Source organism: Westerdykella ornata (assembly GCF_010094085.1).
Source record: "Westerdykella ornata strain CBS 379.55 unplaced genomic scaffold EI97scaffold_2, whole genome shotgun sequence".
In the NCBI taxonomy this organism is placed as follows: Eukaryota; Fungi; Ascomycota; class Dothideomycetes; order Pleosporales; family Sporormiaceae; genus Westerdykella; species Westerdykella ornata.
This window is the reverse complement of record NW_022986852.1, coordinates 635490-652102: the sequence shown is the minus strand read 5'-3', so window position 1 is coordinate 652102 and position 16613 is coordinate 635490. Positions and strand designations below refer to the sequence as shown.

General features: G+C 51.5%; 6 protein-coding genes across 6 annotated transcripts; all 6 read left to right on the top strand.

The window, feature by feature from the left end:
- The first annotated feature begins 30 nt into the window (after positions 1–30).
- Positions 31–7026, top strand: EI97DRAFT_498356 (uncharacterized protein). Its single transcript, XM_033802550.1, has 2 exons — positions 31–4580; positions 4629–7026. Exons 1-2 carry the CDS (start codon positions 334–336, stop codon positions 6667–6669), a joined length of 6288 nt encoding a protein of 2095 aa, XP_033657626.1. The 5' UTR covers positions 31–333; the 3' UTR covers positions 6670–7026.
- Positions 7027–8457: 1431 nt separating this feature from the next.
- On the top strand, positions 8458–9008 carry EI97DRAFT_455013 (uncharacterized protein; the record flags this gene model as incomplete). The annotated part of the gene is made up of 2 exons (XM_033800605.1): positions 8458–8824; positions 8878–9008. 2 exons carry the CDS (start codon positions 8458–8460, stop codon positions 9006–9008), a joined length of 498 nt encoding a protein of 165 aa, XP_033657625.1.
- Positions 9009–9654: 646 nt separating this feature from the next.
- EI97DRAFT_455012 (uncharacterized protein) lies at positions 9655–10227 on the top strand (the record flags this gene model as incomplete). Its single annotated transcript, XM_033800604.1, has 3 exons — positions 9655–9842; positions 9942–10051; positions 10109–10227. 3 exons carry the CDS (start codon positions 9655–9657, stop codon positions 10225–10227), a joined length of 417 nt encoding a protein of 138 aa, XP_033657624.1.
- A 766-nt stretch (positions 10228–10993) lies between these two features.
- On the top strand, positions 10994–12208 carry EI97DRAFT_439156 (uncharacterized protein; the record flags this gene model as incomplete). Its single annotated transcript, XM_033799543.1, has 4 exons — positions 10994–11353; positions 11702–11858; positions 11907–12061; positions 12158–12208. The coding sequence occupies 4 exons, from the start codon at positions 10994–10996 to the stop codon at positions 12206–12208; spliced, it is 723 nt and encodes a 240-aa protein (XP_033657623.1).
- A 1000-nt stretch (positions 12209–13208) lies between these two features.
- Positions 13209–14914, top strand: EI97DRAFT_455010 (DUF676-domain-containing protein; the record flags this gene model as incomplete). Its single annotated transcript, XM_033800603.1, has 2 exons — positions 13209–13390; positions 13465–14914. 2 exons carry the CDS (start codon positions 13209–13211, stop codon positions 14912–14914), a joined length of 1632 nt encoding a protein of 543 aa, XP_033657622.1.
- Positions 14915–15042: 128 nt separating this feature from the next.
- Positions 15043–16600, top strand: EI97DRAFT_110126 (uncharacterized protein). Its single transcript, XM_033792965.1, has one exon. The coding sequence runs from the start codon at positions 15171–15173 to the stop codon at positions 16374–16376; it is 1206 nt and encodes a 401-aa protein (XP_033657621.1). The 5' UTR covers positions 15043–15170; the 3' UTR covers positions 16377–16600.
- Positions 16601–16613: the final 13 nt, after the last annotated feature.

Here is a 16613-nt window from a genome sequence, read left to right as displayed (position 1 = left end):
CCGCCAAACGCGAGACTTCAACGGTACCTCATCCAGCTTCCACCACACGGCATACACAGTACACGACGACACGACACGCTTTCACCCAACGCGCCTCTCCCCGGCTTTCGCCATCTCTACAAGAAGACTAACTCTATCGCTTCGACGACGCGTGTGCCTGCGACATTTTCACTCTCACTCGTCCGGATTCCCAGAGTTCGAAGCATGGGAACGCTCGCTCGGTCCACCCCAACAGCCGTATTCATTCGCGCCCTCGCCGCTGCCTAACGTCCTAACTCGCTACGATATTCGCAATCTCTGGGCGCTTGAGGGCGCTGAGCGGTTCCAGCCACCATGAGGTCCGGTTTCAAAGCGCTCAATGCCGATTCCGACTATGATTCCGAGGAGGAGGTTGACGATACAAAAGAAATCCAGGTTGAGGAAGCGTTGAAGCTCTATCAGACAGCCTTGAAATATCATTCCGAGGGTCCCGCATCTTTTGAAAAGGCTGCTGAAGCATACAAAGAATTGTTCGCCTCCGACATATTCAAATATCCCGAATCGCTCTCGGAATACAAACGTCATGAGCTGTACGGCGACACCCTGGTTTTTGACAGCATTCTCGAGGATGACTTCGAGTCTGGTCCGGTACAGCCAGCTGGCGCTAACGAGGCCGCCCCGAACACTCTACAGCAGATCCTTCATTTGGCTTACAAGAACCATGGCCAATTCATGGTGGAGACAATGCAGCACTGGATTAAGGAAAATGGCGTGGACGCTGCTGTACACCACGAAGGAGGAAAACACATGCTGGGTGTTCTGACACACTTCAGTGAAGCGCTGGATAAGGATGAAGCTGACTTGGACCTGTGGCTTCGGGCGGCCTCCGTGGCAGCCCTCTTTGGGAGCCGCCGCATCACGAGGTTTTGCCTGGAGGCTGTGCTCGATGAAGACGACAGACTGTTAGAGAGTGTACTTCACCTTCCCGGCCTCGAGGAAGGCTTCGCTGCACAGGAACTCAGGGAGCTAGTCGCCCGTCTTGAAGACAACCTGTCGTTTATGCAGGCACCCCTATCCTCCATGGCTCGGAAAACTTTCTCGGACACCCTGAAAAAACGTTTAAACCCATACCCCTTCGCCCCTTTACCGTCCGAGGTGGCCAAATCACAGCCTTTAGGTGCTATCAAAGGCTCTCCCGAACGGGTTATGCTGAAACCCAACAACTGGAACTGGGCTAGCGTTGGCGGAGCTATCTTGAATCAGCATCAGGCTGAGCAAAACGGATTTGCTGAACGTGCTCCGGGGGCAGCCATCACCGTTGACATTCCTGGCAATGCGAACGCCCATGTATCGATTGCGCTGGATACGGAACACTCTCCACGGGAGGATATCAATAATGGGGAAGTGCAAGACCAGGTACCCCAAGTAGAGTCACCTTCTGCAATGATTCTGACGACGAACAACATGTCAACGAATGACGGGGACGTTTGGCCCACGCAAGACGATGAAAAGGCCCCAGCGGCCACCACTGGCGACGGCGAATCCAATGCACCACCAGATGCTGCCTCGGGAAAATCGCGAAAACGTTCTACGGATTCAGCTGGGTTGCCAGAGACAGCCGAGGGTGGGCGCTCCCGCAGCAAACGAATCAGAGCTCGTGATTCGGTTGCAGAGGGACCTATGGGTGCAGATGCTCCTGCACCAGACCCGGTGAAGCAACTGGAGGAGAAGCTTTATGTGTTCACACATGCCGACAAGTGTCTATTCGAAATCATCAACGATGGCCTGGAACGACTCGGCGTTTCTAGTTTGGGCTCTCCACAGCAGATGAGAGCTCAACTCGACGGCTCACAAGCCGGAGATCCAAAAGTTGACAACTCCGGCAGAGCTCCATGCGACCTATACAATGCTTTGCAAAATGGGCTTCCTCAGTTCGCGGCAATTTTCCTGAATTCCGAGCCCGTCGACCTAGGGCAAATATCTCGCGACGCTGGATTGAATGCCTTTCTGGGCTATGCAAAGTCTAGCACGGCAAATGCTTGTGAGAAGCCGACTCTTACCAACGAGAATCTTCTAGACTTCGCTCGCAATGTCAATGAGGGGTTGTACTCGCTTTCGGAGCTCGCCTTCGCGTGGCTTGAAATGCTATTGAGCCCTGGATTGATAAATGGCCCATCCGGTTCTGGAGAAAAACAGTCGACTTATATCCAGTATCGCTGGGGAGAAGATCTGAAGCGTCATTTGGTCCAGGTTCTCGTCCACTTCGATGACTATATTTACGAACAAATGAGGCGAAGAATTGCAAAGGTCGATTCGGAAATGCTGAGGGCTCAGACGAATTCTGCAGATTACTCTTTGTCCGCGTGGAGTACTGCTCAAGTTGAGATGACGGAGACTATCTTTGAACTTCATCTTGATGTACATGCTCTCATCAAGCATCCAAACAGTGGTGTAGACCAGTCGACACAAGTCATTCAACAGGACCGTCTTAACAGGTGGACCACATTGGCACGGGATGCCATGCAACTATGCACTAGCTGCAGCCGTGAGACGGGTTTCGATCGACTGGTGCTGCGGCATATTTGGGCATCTGCCTTTCAGATGAGCGTCGATGATACGAATCGACCGGAGTACATTCTCCATGTCATGCAAGAACTGCGGGGCATCTTTCAATCCGCCGGTGAGCCAGTAATAGAAGTTCCGAACAATGCGATCATGCCAGAGCTATCCGTTGATGCTGTGGACGGCGAACTTGCTCGCATCAGCATGAAAGACTTCTTCCTAAAGATATTCGATCGGGAAGAAAAGGACCCGGTCGCTGTGATTGAGAGCCTGGAACCCATTCTAGAGCCTGTGCGCGATGCTGGAATGGATGGCCCATCGAGCATTGATGCCGACCCAGGCTCTTCAGAGATAAATGGTTATGTCGCTCGGCGTCAAACTTCACAATCCAGAGCAAAGGAGCTCACGCATCACTCGCCCGAGCAAGAAATGAGGAAATTCGTGGAAACCGCTGGCGCCCATGTGAGACTGTCTCTTTGGCAGCGTTTACGCGAAGCCTACGAAGCCATCGACTATCCGCCAATGGTGGTGTCGTGCTATCTGCGTAGTATAGAAACCCTCGTAGCGGAGTTCAGAGACCAGTCGTTCATACAAAGCTCCGGTCCTGAGCGACAGATCAAATTGCTGAGGACCCTTCGAATCATCGACGAAGTGTTTGTGAGAACACTACAGATCATTAAGAACGAGAGTACAGCACTTGATTGTCTGTCGTGCAACCATATACAAACCTCCGTGGCTGCGCTGGTGGATATCCTTCGCATACTGGCAGCGGGAAACATGCTTGAAGACTTGGTACGTGTAGGGCACATTTCTGGACCCAGGTTCGACAATTATCACCATACAACCTTCGCTTCGATAACCGCGAAACTCCATGATATGCAGCTACGCGGCTGGATGTTACAGTACCATCTGTTCAGAGAGGGCATCTCGCAGAATTCTCTCATGTTCCCGGCTCCCTCAGAAGACCTGTTCGAATTCTTGCGGCATGTTCATCACGCCACCGGCGTCAGAGGATTCTGCCACTCGGCAGGTAGATTGTTTCTGAGACTAGCGAAAGACGAACTGCTCCGACTCGAGGATGTCATTGACAGCAATACCCGCGATAGTGAACTCTCTCAGGTCTTGCATGATCTCTACGGGCTTAAGTTGTTTGTTCAGCCCGCAGAATGTCTGGACTACCACTCCGCGACCGAGCCGCTCGACAAGAAAACAGCTCTACGGTTGTTGCCATTCATCATGTCCCAGGCCGAAAAGGTCAACAGGAAAGACCTACCCAAGACGGAGATGAAAACTTCGATCGATAAAGTCCATGGGGTGTTGGGCCGAACCAAACCACATGATGATCTTTCCTTCAACCGAAAACGACTCAATACCTACCTCAAGTCCCCCATAATCAAAGTATCTCTGTTCGATTGCCTGAGAGGCATCGCAGATGTTTCGACCAGACGTGTCTCTCCTGAAGCTTCTGTGCCTGCAGCTGTCGGCTGGTTCTTCCTCATGGGCACCATCGCATTATGCAAGTTCCGGTCTCAGAAACGATTAGCCCCAGGGCCTACTGAGGATCTTAGTTTCGCACAAGCATTCTTTTTGCAGGATTTGGAATATTCCGTGGACCGGTGGGAAACATGGTATCGCCTTGCTCAAACCAACGACGCACAGCTGGAAGAATGTGTGACTTGGAGTGCCGAGAAACTCAACAATGAGAGCAACGAGCTAATTCGCTATCAACGCGCCGCCATACACTGCTACGTAATGGCTGCAGCATGTGTTGCACGGGAGACCGATAGAACACCTCAAAGAGAGGCCAAAGTTTCGGATATGTATACCGACTTCGGCAATAGGATCTATGCGTCTTCTCGAGAGCCATTCGGCATGACCGCTTTCGAATTCCGGGAGAATGAGCAAATATACTACTACGACACCAACCAGAACTGGCTCTACCCAGAAGTTCCTTTCGTCCCATTGTCTCCATACGGAGCTTGTAAGCTCGCAGCCGCTTTGTTTCGACGCGCAATCAAAGGGAAACCGGACAGGTGGTGGTAAGTGAATCGATTGTTCCCGTGGGCCTGGTCGCTGACTCTTCATAGGAATCATTACATGCTTGCCAAGTGCCTTTGGAAGATGTACTGCTACCAGCCTGCGCGTCAGTCCAGACCAACCCCGCCAAGATCACCCAGCAGTGAGAGTCGAACATCGCTACCCCCTCCTCATTTATCTTCTGCGCGAGAGACTGATAGCACCGGACCCTCGCCAACGGCAAGCTCACCCATTGCGTCCGCTCTGGATATTGTTGAGATGCCCCATCATGTTTTGCACAGTCCCACCGAACGAGACGTACTTAATGCACTATGCAATGCCATCAACACACTTCCGGAGAAACGAGAACGCGGCCGAGAACCAATATTGGAGCCGCATTACAAGCTTGTTTCCATTGCTCATAAGCTTGTGCAGCGAAAAGCAATTGATTACAGACGAGGCGAGCAGTTCATTCGGCAAACGTCCTTCTCTCAGAACATCCCTGGTCCCGAAGATCCTGACGATTGGGAACGATATATTCTTGCTGTGCTGAAAGCCCTCCGAAATGCTGACAAATCGTCGTGGCATCATCGGATGATAGCTCGCACTTCTCACGTTCTATACGAGGATCCTAGCGCCCCCATGGTGGCTTATGCCGCCAAGCATGAGCTCACACAGCAAATGTTCACAAAAACGATGACCGTGCAGGTGTGGAAGCCGGAGTACGAACGTCCTGGCCGACATTTCGTTTACACGACACGTTATACGCGCTTCTTCATCAATCTCCTCGATCAGACGGGGGACAAGACAAACCTAGAGCTACTGGCCAAGCGTGTGCGAAAGAAGCAAAATGATTTCTTCAATCACCAGGAGCTCTGGCACGAAATTTGTGAACGCTATATCAACATGCTACGTCGTTTGGGTGGCGGCATACCCGAGGGCCGCGAAGAACCGGTCTTTAGGTTCGTCAGGAAGAAGGACTTTGAAACTACTGCACCTGAACTGGAGAAATGGTGTCAAGATCCCTCAAATAAACATCCCATATTGGATGTTCTTCGTGACGCCCTTGAGTTCAAGCGCCTCAACAACGGGCTTGACAAGAAAGATGGGATTGACAACTTCATCGGGGACGCTTATGCTTTCCTATATGAGACGAAGGTGCCGGAGTTACTTCCAGAGCACTGGCGACAGCAACAGCAGTGGGCACTGCAGTACGAGTTCATGCTGGACCGAGAGCGCTATGAAGAAGAGAAGCTACAGGCGGAGCGGCAAGAGAAGGAAAAGCGGGATCGAGAGTTCGCAAAGATGGTGAGAGAGCGCGGTGAGCACGGCGGTCCACACCTCGTGCACTCGCCTGATGCGTCTCTGGGACACTTGCAGGCGGACGGTGTGAGCGAAGCAAGCGAATACCCTTCAAATCAGCCATTCCACCTCTATCATCCGAGTCAACTACAAGGTGGTCCAGCCTCGAAGACAAAGGAGCAACCAGGCCTGGTCTTCGTTCCTGCAGAACCACAGTCCTTCGGACCTCCCGGAGCTGGCGAAAATCCACCAGAAGAGCCGCATAAGAGGCGGAAGCGAAGACCCAAGATGATTGGTATCAAGGAGATACTTCGTCGAGCGGAGGCCGCTACCGTCAAGGTTACGCCTACGCCAGCCGCGCCCCCACCGCAAGTACCAGGAACGCCGATGCCGATTCGCACACCCTCGATTTCTCATCCCTCTGTGGTGATCCCCCGCATGTCATCGACGCAGAAAAATACGGTTGAACAAGCCACGCCGAGCAAGGCGCATGGGGAGGGTCCGGCGTTGCCATCGCTGAGTGCCCTCATGACTGGATATATGGGTCCCAGTTCGAACCAGATCAGTTCTGAGGATGAGAGTGAGTTGAGTGAGTTGGATGAAGATGAGGTGAGGGAGATGCAGGAGGAGTTTGGTGACCATTATCATGATATGCATGAAGAAGAGGAGGAGGATGATGAAGGAGAGGCGGGAGGCGACCAGGGAGGCGATGGCGACGACGAAGAAGAAGGAGAGGGAGACGGGGAAGAAGGAGATGGAGGCGATGGCAGCGGTGAGAATGACGATGTCATGATGGAGGGTGATCAGTAAGATTCTCTGTATTTGTATATGGGCGTTACATACCTATGATTGTTGGGTGTCTGGTTATGGCTCTTTGTTCTCTCTTCTGCCGCCAAGACGAATTGTGTACCAACACTTGCGGTACGCTCAAGGGATCGGAAGCGAAGGAAAGGTCTTAGAATAGATGACGGCATGGTGTTCTAAGGGTACGTAGTCTCTCTTTGTTGTATAGTATACCTCGATACCCCTTTTTACTATTGGGGTGTTAGTTTGGAATCATTCCCATGGTATCCGTTTTCGGCTCGTGGGTGGACGTTGGAATGTTTGTGGACAAAGAGCGGTGTTAAGCGCGGTGTCTACCCCAGCGAATGGCAATTTAGTTCCGTGAAGGTCATTCCAGACTACTGTCCATTTGTGCGCCTGAATGACGTTGGGTTATTTCTTGATGTTATGTCGGCGTTCATGACGAAGACGATGTTGCTCACTTGACCGATTCCTTTTGAACAGCACACCTCCAGACCGACATTCGACACTGGAAACCACATCGTATTTTCCGATCCACTACGATATCCATCCACCAAAGCATTTGGTCTTCGCCCTGATCGGGGTCTGACCGCTCGCGCCCACCAGAGCAAGCACCACACTCCCACCCCCTGCTCGCCGGAGCAACTGCATGGGCTAGGCAATCACGCTCCTCGAAGTCTCGAGACTTCACCACGTGAGAAGAGATCTTGAGTTACTGGTGCAGAGCAATTGCGTGTGACCAAGTCTACGCCGTTTCATCGCCAGTGACGGGGTTCAACGTGGATCGTGTCGCACGGGTCATTTTAACGACACTACTGCCTTTGGAATTTGCTGCTGCACATGAGGACAGAGAGGAATTTGGAAAATAGCATGGGGTCAGCGCAGGTGCTGTGTACTTGCGTGTAGTTCAAGCAAGCGGCTTGGGCGTAGATAAGGCGGATCGAAACGGAGCGTAGAATCATATCCAGCGCAACAGAGATACGGTAAAGAAGTGTGAGCTTGGTCAGAAGCTTTCAAATAACAGCATGCCAATAATAGCTCCCAATCACGGTGGCCAAGCCCTAGGAGCGTATTTTCACTGAGGACGTCGGTTCCCCTTCACCTCTCCGCCGTCATTGTTCCCGAACTCCCTCCTCGTAAACGCAGCCCTCGAGATATCCACAGATCTACACCGCATTCCCTTGTCCCCGCCATTTGCGCTTCTTTCCCCTTGCTTCCCGCTCCTTCCTTCTATTTCCATAACCCTGGCGGATTCGCTAATCGCAGATCCGCCTTTCACTCCCGCGGTTCCCGCCTCCCCGCTCCCGCTTTTGCATACACAACCGCCCACCGCCAGATAACCGCGCGTCAAGGGACGAATCAGAGGATGTGGAAGCGGGAGGAAAGGGAGGTGAAGACTAGTATCGAGCTAGAAGGGAAAAGCCCCTGGCAGTGAAAGAGGACGTGAAGGCGATTTTGGGTGGGGATTGGGTGGAGATACGGGGAAGCGGTGGCAGCAGGGAAAGGGGAGGGTGACTGGTAGAGGGAGGAGGGAGGAGTATATAAGACTGGAACTCCCCCAGTAGTGGAAGATTCCTTCGACATCGCGGATTCGAAATCGAGTTTGAGTTTGAAAGTATGTTTGTTCGAGGAGTTGCTTGCATAATAGTCACTAACACAAATGCTTGGATAGATCCCATTCCCACGGAGAACCGAATGGTTATCAGAACACAAGTCAAGAGTATATACTCTCCTTTCAACCCTCGAGCTTCAAAGTCTCACATCGAAATGTACAGATCACGTCCTTCATTCGTCATGAGCCACGGAAACTCGTCCTCGACTGGTGGCAATAGTCATCAGAACTTCAATGTGGTCCGCGATGGGCGCAGTCCCGACACTGCCTTACTCTCGTTCGGAATTCGCAACCACCCGGACGAAGAGTTCAGATACTTGGCCCACCACTTGGGTCAATGGATCCTCGTCAACGCCGCCGAGGGTAGGGAGTACACCCAACTGGGTACTCCCGTCTACAATGTTGACACCCTGACACCTGTGGAATGGATTGCACCACTCCCTGAACTACCGCAGACGACTGCCTTCAACCGGGAGTTCGAAGACATCAACGAGGTCAATCGTCAGTTCGATGAAACTGATCGAGGTCAGGAGAGCTCCAAGAACAAAGGTGGATTCTCAGCAGCACTAAGCCCTGGTGATACCAACTGACCGTCAATACAGACAAATCCTCCAAGGCCGCCAACCTCAAGAATGCCGGCAAGGAACCAAAGTCCGGTCCTGGATCTGAGGATCGCAAGCCTGGCCCAGACTTGGGCGCCGGGGGCGATGGTTCTGCTGGCGTCACAACTTAGAGCGCTTGCGTTGGCACTCACGGGCAATGCGGTTACTGACTGAAATGATCACGGATCCTTAATCGGCGGATAGATGTGCGATCTTATGGGACTCAAGCTTGCTTTATTTCGGAGGTATCATGGTAGAGGCATTCTCATCTTTCTAGCATATGATATACCCATAGAAACTCAGGGTTATACAACGGATCTACTTGCACTCTTTCATATACTCCTTCACCTTCTACTCCTTGGTTCTGAACATTCCGATGACGTATTCCTTTCCTCCACGAGGATACCAATCTTCTTGCTATTGACGCGAAATATATTAACCTCGACCATATATACCGCTTGAACCTGTTAGAGGTCGTCTTCCTTCTTGAAGAAATTCCCGCAGTGACGGTGATTTTACCTGCCGGCGTTCCGGGCATTTCGGGTCGGAGTTGGCCTTTCCGGAAATATATACCCACGGAAAGAGGTTTTAGGAATCAGAGGCTTTATAGTCGAAAAATCAGATTTCCTACTTAATCTACTCTTATTTCTATAGACTTTGTCTTCTCTTTAAATATACAAGTTGCTGCCTTATTTAAATTATTGTAAAGCCTCTGCATTGTAAATAAAACTGAAGATTCCCTACAAATTACCTCGATTATTCTTAGGCTAACATACCATGAATGACAAAAACTCCGCCTCGCCCGGTGGTCAAGGCCCAAATAACCCTCGCGGCTCTGTTCCAGTCAATAACCTGCAGAACTCCGATGCCGTCCGTGACGGGCGCGCCCCCAAAACTGCGTTGCTCTCCTACGGAATTTGCAGCAACCCAGAGGAAGAGTTCAAGTATCTAGCCCACCACCTAGGGTAGGTCAGTGGATCCTGGTGAACGCTGCCGAGGATAGGGAGTATACGCAACTCGGCATCCCCGTTTATAACCTCGACACCCTCACCCCGGTGGAATAGGTGGCTCCCAGTCCCTGAACTGCCGCAGGCCTCCGCGTTCAACCGGGAACTCCAGGAGATTGATGCCATCCACCGCCAGATCGAGGAGGCTGAAGATACCACAAAGAACGGTAGGTTCCAACTCAGCAGCAGTGGGCCTCGAGTATATCAACTGACCAACGATAAAGGCAAGCCCTCAAAGGTAGAAGATGGTGATAATGAATCAAAGTCTGCTCGTGGACCCGAGGAGGGAGAGGGTGACCCGGACTGCAGCACTGGCAACAGTGGCTCATCTCTCGCAGCCTGAGCGCAACACTGCCCTCCCTGAAGGTGTTTCCATATAGCGGGTTACACCTTACTCCCAACTATTGCTGCACGAAACGTTATGAATGTTGGCGTCTTAGGAATTTCAGATTAGGATAGACTACGGGAAGAATTTTTCGGATAGAGGGCCTATATTCTCTCACTAGAGTCTCTCGTGCAAAATCAACTCCTTTCCGTATAATTCTCTTCTCCTCTTCGATTATACATCTTGCTGCTATTTGTAAATCTTCATACAGTCCTGCACCTTTACTGAAAAAGCATATCTCTTCCTGTTTAACTTGGAGCTTCTTAGACTTACACTAGGATATACATAACATGTCAGGTGATAGATAAGAGTCGCAGTGGAAAATCGCCCTGTTGACTATCTACGGAGGCAGTAGAGGCTCCTTATATACCCTATTTCGTCCAGATTTAGAAATAACAACCTTAGGAGACAAAGGAGCTCAATTTAATGAGAGACCCACCTGCAAATTACGAGCTGAGTCGTCCTGAAACAATGGAGGCGTCAGAATGAGCCTCCGAACCTCCACATAACAGCTACGGAATACTTCTGGCCGCTATTCGCATCTACTGCGAAAGTTCGGACGCTATAAGTGTTTACTGCTGTTCCTTCTGCCCAACAAACCGACTTCGTAGCTCTCGCTACCTAGGTACTATATCAGCAATTAGTTTCAAAGCTACAGTATAGACCTAGGCCTCAAACGCAAAGTGCTTGGAGCTCACATCGAGAAGTAATGCTCGAGTCCATCATGCCGCCGGGAGGCTCCGAGCCCCAGCACGGCAACGACGGCAGAAGCCATCAAGGTCAAGACTCCGTCAATCCACCAGTCGTTCGGGACGGCCGTACCCCAGAAACTGCCCTACTATCCCCGGGTTTGCGCAACAATCCTGACGAGGAATTTCGGTACTTGGTCCGTAACATAACCGCCGGACAGTGGCAACTGGTGAATGCGGAAGAGGGCGATAGTTCACCCAGTTGGGCTACGAAGTCATTCACACAGAAACGCGTGAGCCCGTGGACTGGAGATGTCATCTCCCCAATTTCCAGGTCGCGGAGGCCTTCACTCATCAATTGGATGCCGTTGAGGAAGCAAGCCATAACTACCATGGTACCTCCTGCAATCGGACGAAGGAGGTTGTCTACTACCAAATAATGCTATGGGTAGAGCTTTGTCTTAGAACTTGTTATGCGTAGATAGAGGCGCCGAAAAGGTGGTTGCAAGGGCTGTTATATTGCCTCACCTCTAGACTGTTGAATTGGACCTGGAAAACCGCAGTACTACGGAAGTGCAGGGGAATGTCCAGTGGAATGTGAAAGAGGCGGTACGGTACTGACTGAAAAAGTTCCTATACTGTATTGCCTATCCTGGGGTAACACGATGGAGTCGAAATTTGAAGAAGGCAGTGTATAAATTGTTTACTACTAAGTGTATCACTGAAATTAGATCTTTTACTAGGGTCAACTCGATCCCCTTCCCTGCCGCACCCGATCATGGATTGGCAACTTCCCTCGCACCACTAGCCAGTCTAAGACAACGCCTACGTCTGGTCCAGATGAACCGGTTCAATTGGGCACCAGCGTCGAATGGTTGGACCCGACACCTTTCAAGATGAGTAAGAAAGTCCGCAGGCGTATATAAGGAGTCTTGCTCTGGTGTATAGAGACAGATTGCGCAGAAGACTCCCATCTCTGCACCGTTGCTAGATATCCATGGTGCAATGATCGTAGCCATGGCGCGGCGACAAATAGGCGGGACAAGGTGGGGAGGAAATACGATAGGCCCTTGTTGCGTATCAGCTTGCCGGCGAACGAAGAGGTAAGCGTCTCTGTCATTGGATTGATGTCCTAGTGGTCGAACTAAAGCACCTGTTCTCTCGTAGGATAACTGTATGACAACCTGAGCGTCGTAAAGGATAGGTTCTCCGAGAACCTGGAAAGTGTTCGTCTCTCCCTTCTCAACTAAAATGGCTGGTAAAAAACGGAAAGATGGTATAGATGTAAGATCGTTTTCTGTTAACCCGTATTGCTGAATTTTTTCCTCCATTTTAAGGGGTATTGGTCCACAACGGGCGCATCGAGAGCACAAGCGCGATGGCGTAGGTAGCCACAAGTGCTGTGCTAATTTGCCGCAGCGGTCGCAGTGTCGTTGGCGTAATTTCTCGAACAGAGTACGTAAGGTTACTCGCACCTTCGTTTGTACAGCAAGTACACCCCTAATTGCCTGGGGTGCTTGCTCGACTATAATCTGAAATTCTGGCATGGTGTCGACAATACGATGCGCGAGCCGATGCATGTTCCGGAAACGGATAAGTGATATCAATGGAAGCTCTTCCAGTATTGAGAGAAGAATTTCCATTGGGAGTCTTCCGAGATGACCCAGGTCAGAGTTTTCTGGCATTAGACTGATTTGACCGAGGTTAAGGGGGAGCAGAGTCTCCAGTTGGGCATCGATCAACGGGGAGAGGTCGGCGTCGCTATGGCCGTAAGAATATTTCGCGACAGACATATGCATTTGGCTTGACATTTTTCTTGGATGCTGTTTCAATTGCAAATTCCCACAGATCCCAATCCTTATATAGTGCGAAAACGAATTTTGGATGACATCGTGCTAGCTAGGCAGCCGCTTACGTACTTACCCTAAGACGCGTGCATCTACACATGATAGCGATTTTGCGGCTCAACGCTTACGATGTGAAGTATGACTGACGTTGAAACGCATGCACTTCGGATAGATCGTAAGCTACGCCAAGCGCCTAGCACCTAGTAATCACCGAGCAATCACCCAGCGATCACCGAGCGCCACCCGCATAACCCTTGCTGAGCGCCTGACTATCTTGAAATATCTATCCATTGGATCTATCGGTCTGATATTGGAATGCGCCGACCTACTACTAGGTCCTTCGGGGTTGTATCGACATTCTCGTTACCGGCGCCAACAATCCCGTTGGACGCATAGCAAACGGATGCTTCTCACGCCTCGAACCTACTCCCTTGCCCAGGTCCCGGACGAAGGCTGCCGTCACGCTCGAACGTCATACTTCCTCTTGACACCATCACGAAAGGAGCGCCTTATTGAAGAGAAGCGGGCGCGCAGGATGCTGTTACTCCACCAGACTGGCGCCGTCAAGGTTGGAGAAATTGTGCGGTAAGCACCCTTTGCCGGACATCTATGCGCGTGAAGTGAAAGTATACCCGGGACCACAAGCTGACGCTAGGTAGGTATACCCTGACCTACACGCCCTCCGAAGACCGCATACTGCCCTCCCCGCCCTTCCTTTACGTCAAGATCAAGAACACCGTGTCGGTTGCGTTGCGCGCTGCATACATTCACGGCCCTTATACTCTCCATGTCGCCGCTTATCCCTCTACATTCAACCCAAACAAGAAAGTCGAATCGCCCAGACGAGATGGTATCCCGGAATTTGAGCCCAACCTCAAGGCGGGGGCCTCGTGGACTGCCAGGTTGACGGTGCCAGAGTATATAAGGGAGGCTGCATCCGATCCGTCCGACGATGCGCCGAAGAGTGTGACATGGATCATCGAAGTAACTTCGCAGATCATTTTCTCTCGGACAGCATCTGTCAGCTACGAATTGCTCATAGCAAGGGATCAGAAGTCGTTAGATCTGGGCTTCACAGCCATAACGGGGAACAGTCAGGGGTCGCCGGGACAGGTGCAGGATCACCAGCAAGGGAAGAAGTCGCACACCTCGAATCATCCAGCCCAGCCGAAAGGGGTTTACTCGAAAGCTGTTAAACTGGTCGTAGATGATACGACGAGCTTATGGAACAAGCCGGCACTTCCAGAGTGGGATGAGCAAGAGCGCTCGCATCGCGGGTCAGGGGATGCCCATAACGGCGGTCCATCCCCGAAGAAAAAGAAGATCCATCTCGTCGTACTCACACATGGCTTGCATAGCAATCTTACCGCGGATATGCTCTATATGAAGGAGAGCATTGATGCGACCGTGAAACAGGCTCGCGAGAACCGAAGAAGGCGGCGGCGCGAAGCCAAGGCAGGTGAACCACGCAAATCTGGGGAGTCCAAGGATGCTGCCACAGCGCCCCTCTCCGGGGGTCAAGAGGATATCACCGAGTGTGACGAAGATGACGACGAGGAACAAGTGGTTGTCCGCGGTTTTGATGGAAATATGACCCGCACAGAGAGGGGCATACAATATCTTGGGAAAAGGCTAGCCAAACATGTCCTTCGCACAACATACCCGGACCAACCTTTCCTGCCCGTGAAGAAGGCGTCAATAGGAAAGAAGCTCTCTGGAACTTTGTCGCCAACCAAATCAAAATCAGAGCATGACTTTACCGCGCTTGAAGGGCGCTTGCACCACCTCCACCATCACCAGTATGAGAGGGCGTACCAGTATACAAGTATCAGCTTTATTGGCCATTCATTAGGGGGACTGGTACAGACATATGCGATCGCCTATATCCACAAGCACTCGCCACAGTTTTTCGAAAAGATTAAGCCCATCAATTTCATCGCCTTGGCTTCACCGTTCTTGGGATTAAGTAATGAGAACCCGATGTACGTCAAATTTGCGCTCGACTTCGGACTTGTTGGAAGAACCGGTCAGGACCTCGGTCTCACCTGGAGAGCTCCTAATATCGCGAAAAGCGGATGGAGTGCTATTGTCAGATTTGATGGTATCTGAAGATGTCACGGTGACAGAAAGATTGATTGAAGATGGGTTGACTGATTGTATTCAGGTGTGTGCCTGTGTGTGTGAGGCTGAGGCCTGACACCGGTTTTGATGTTCCTTCTCTGGGCACCAAGGCTGTGCAGGGCACTAGCCACTGCAGAATCACTAGCCACATGTCCTCAGACAGTACCGGTACAGACAGTTTCTCCCAGTCCTCCTCTTCAGTCCCAGATGGGATGTCCATAAACTGGCTTACCATCTGACAGCTATGGTCGGTGGTCTTGGGCAAAAGTCGCATGAGCAAGGAGACCCTGGAGCGAAACCACTCCTGAGGATCTTGCCTACTGGACCGGCCCATCAGGTCTTACGAATGTTCAGGAACAGAACCGTCTACTCCAATGTTGTGAACGACGGTATCGTGCCGCTGCGGACAAGCTGTCTTCTGTTCCTTGACTGGAGAGGTCTTGGAAGGGTTGAAAAAGCTAGGCGAGAGAATGGTCTTATTGGGACCATGGTTGGATGGGGTTGGGTTCAAATGACGGGGCAGAATTCGTCTCCAAATCCATCACGGGTTGCTAGCAATAAGGGCGACAACAAACAAACCGAGTCTCCGAATGCTTACGAGAACGATACCACGGTTCCGCAACCTGGGGCTGACGTCACTAATGAAGACGATGAAGCACAAGGGCGTGCTTCAATGGAGCCTTCCCACTACCAGTTCCTCGACGTGCAAAAGCGCGATGCTCCTACCGTCGGTTTTTTATCGCAAGAGTCGACGCTTATGACATTATGGAGCTACATAAGGCCATCAGGAAAGCACACAAGTAAGGACAAGAAGATGTTCAAGAGAAGTCAAACCATGAGGTTGGAGCCGGAGGAGCACAGCAGTGACACGGTGGAACCGTCTTCATCGCAAGAGAACGGCTCAGCGCGCAAGAGACCTGCAGCTACTCGCGGGGACTCAATCGATGATCCCTCAAGAGTGTCGGCACCGCCAAAAACAACCATATTCGAGTCTGCAGGCGACCTTCTCAATCCTCCTGTTCCTCCGACTTCATGGATCATCGACCCCTCCACACGGGCGCGTACCATCTTTCATGACCGCATCTATCACCCAGAGGATATTCCTCCGCCACCTTCAAAACGGCCCAAGATGGGACGATCCGTCTCGAGCGAGAACAGTGCAGGGTCTCAACTGTCAGACACCAGTACCGAGGAAGGTGGTATGCGGGTTGAAGAAAAGATTGCTCGCGCCTATCACAAGGACCTATCTTGGCGAAAAGTCCTAGTCAGGCTTGAGCCTGATGCGCATAACAACATCGTGGTGCGGCGGATGTTTGCGAACGCCTACGGTTGGCCTGTGGTTAAGCATCTGTGCGATACCCATTTTGCGGACACTCACACAGCGGAGACCCCCGATGAGTTTGAATCAGCACAAGAAAGAGCTAAGCCAATGGATGAACCAGTTAAATAAAACGGAGAGCATGTCAAAGGGCAGGAAGACTCAAAGGCTCCAGTCGTCCCCACTGAGAATGACTCTAGAGAGTCGGCTGATGAGCTCTCGCCGCTGCAAACAAGTGGGAAGCGTCCTCAGAGGTTACCAACGAGCCATTCTATTCTCAGCAAAGACTCTGCACAGTGGGATGACAGGTATTTCGAAGGCACCTCGGACGAAGATGAAGAATATGATGGCGACCGCACAGCTTTACAG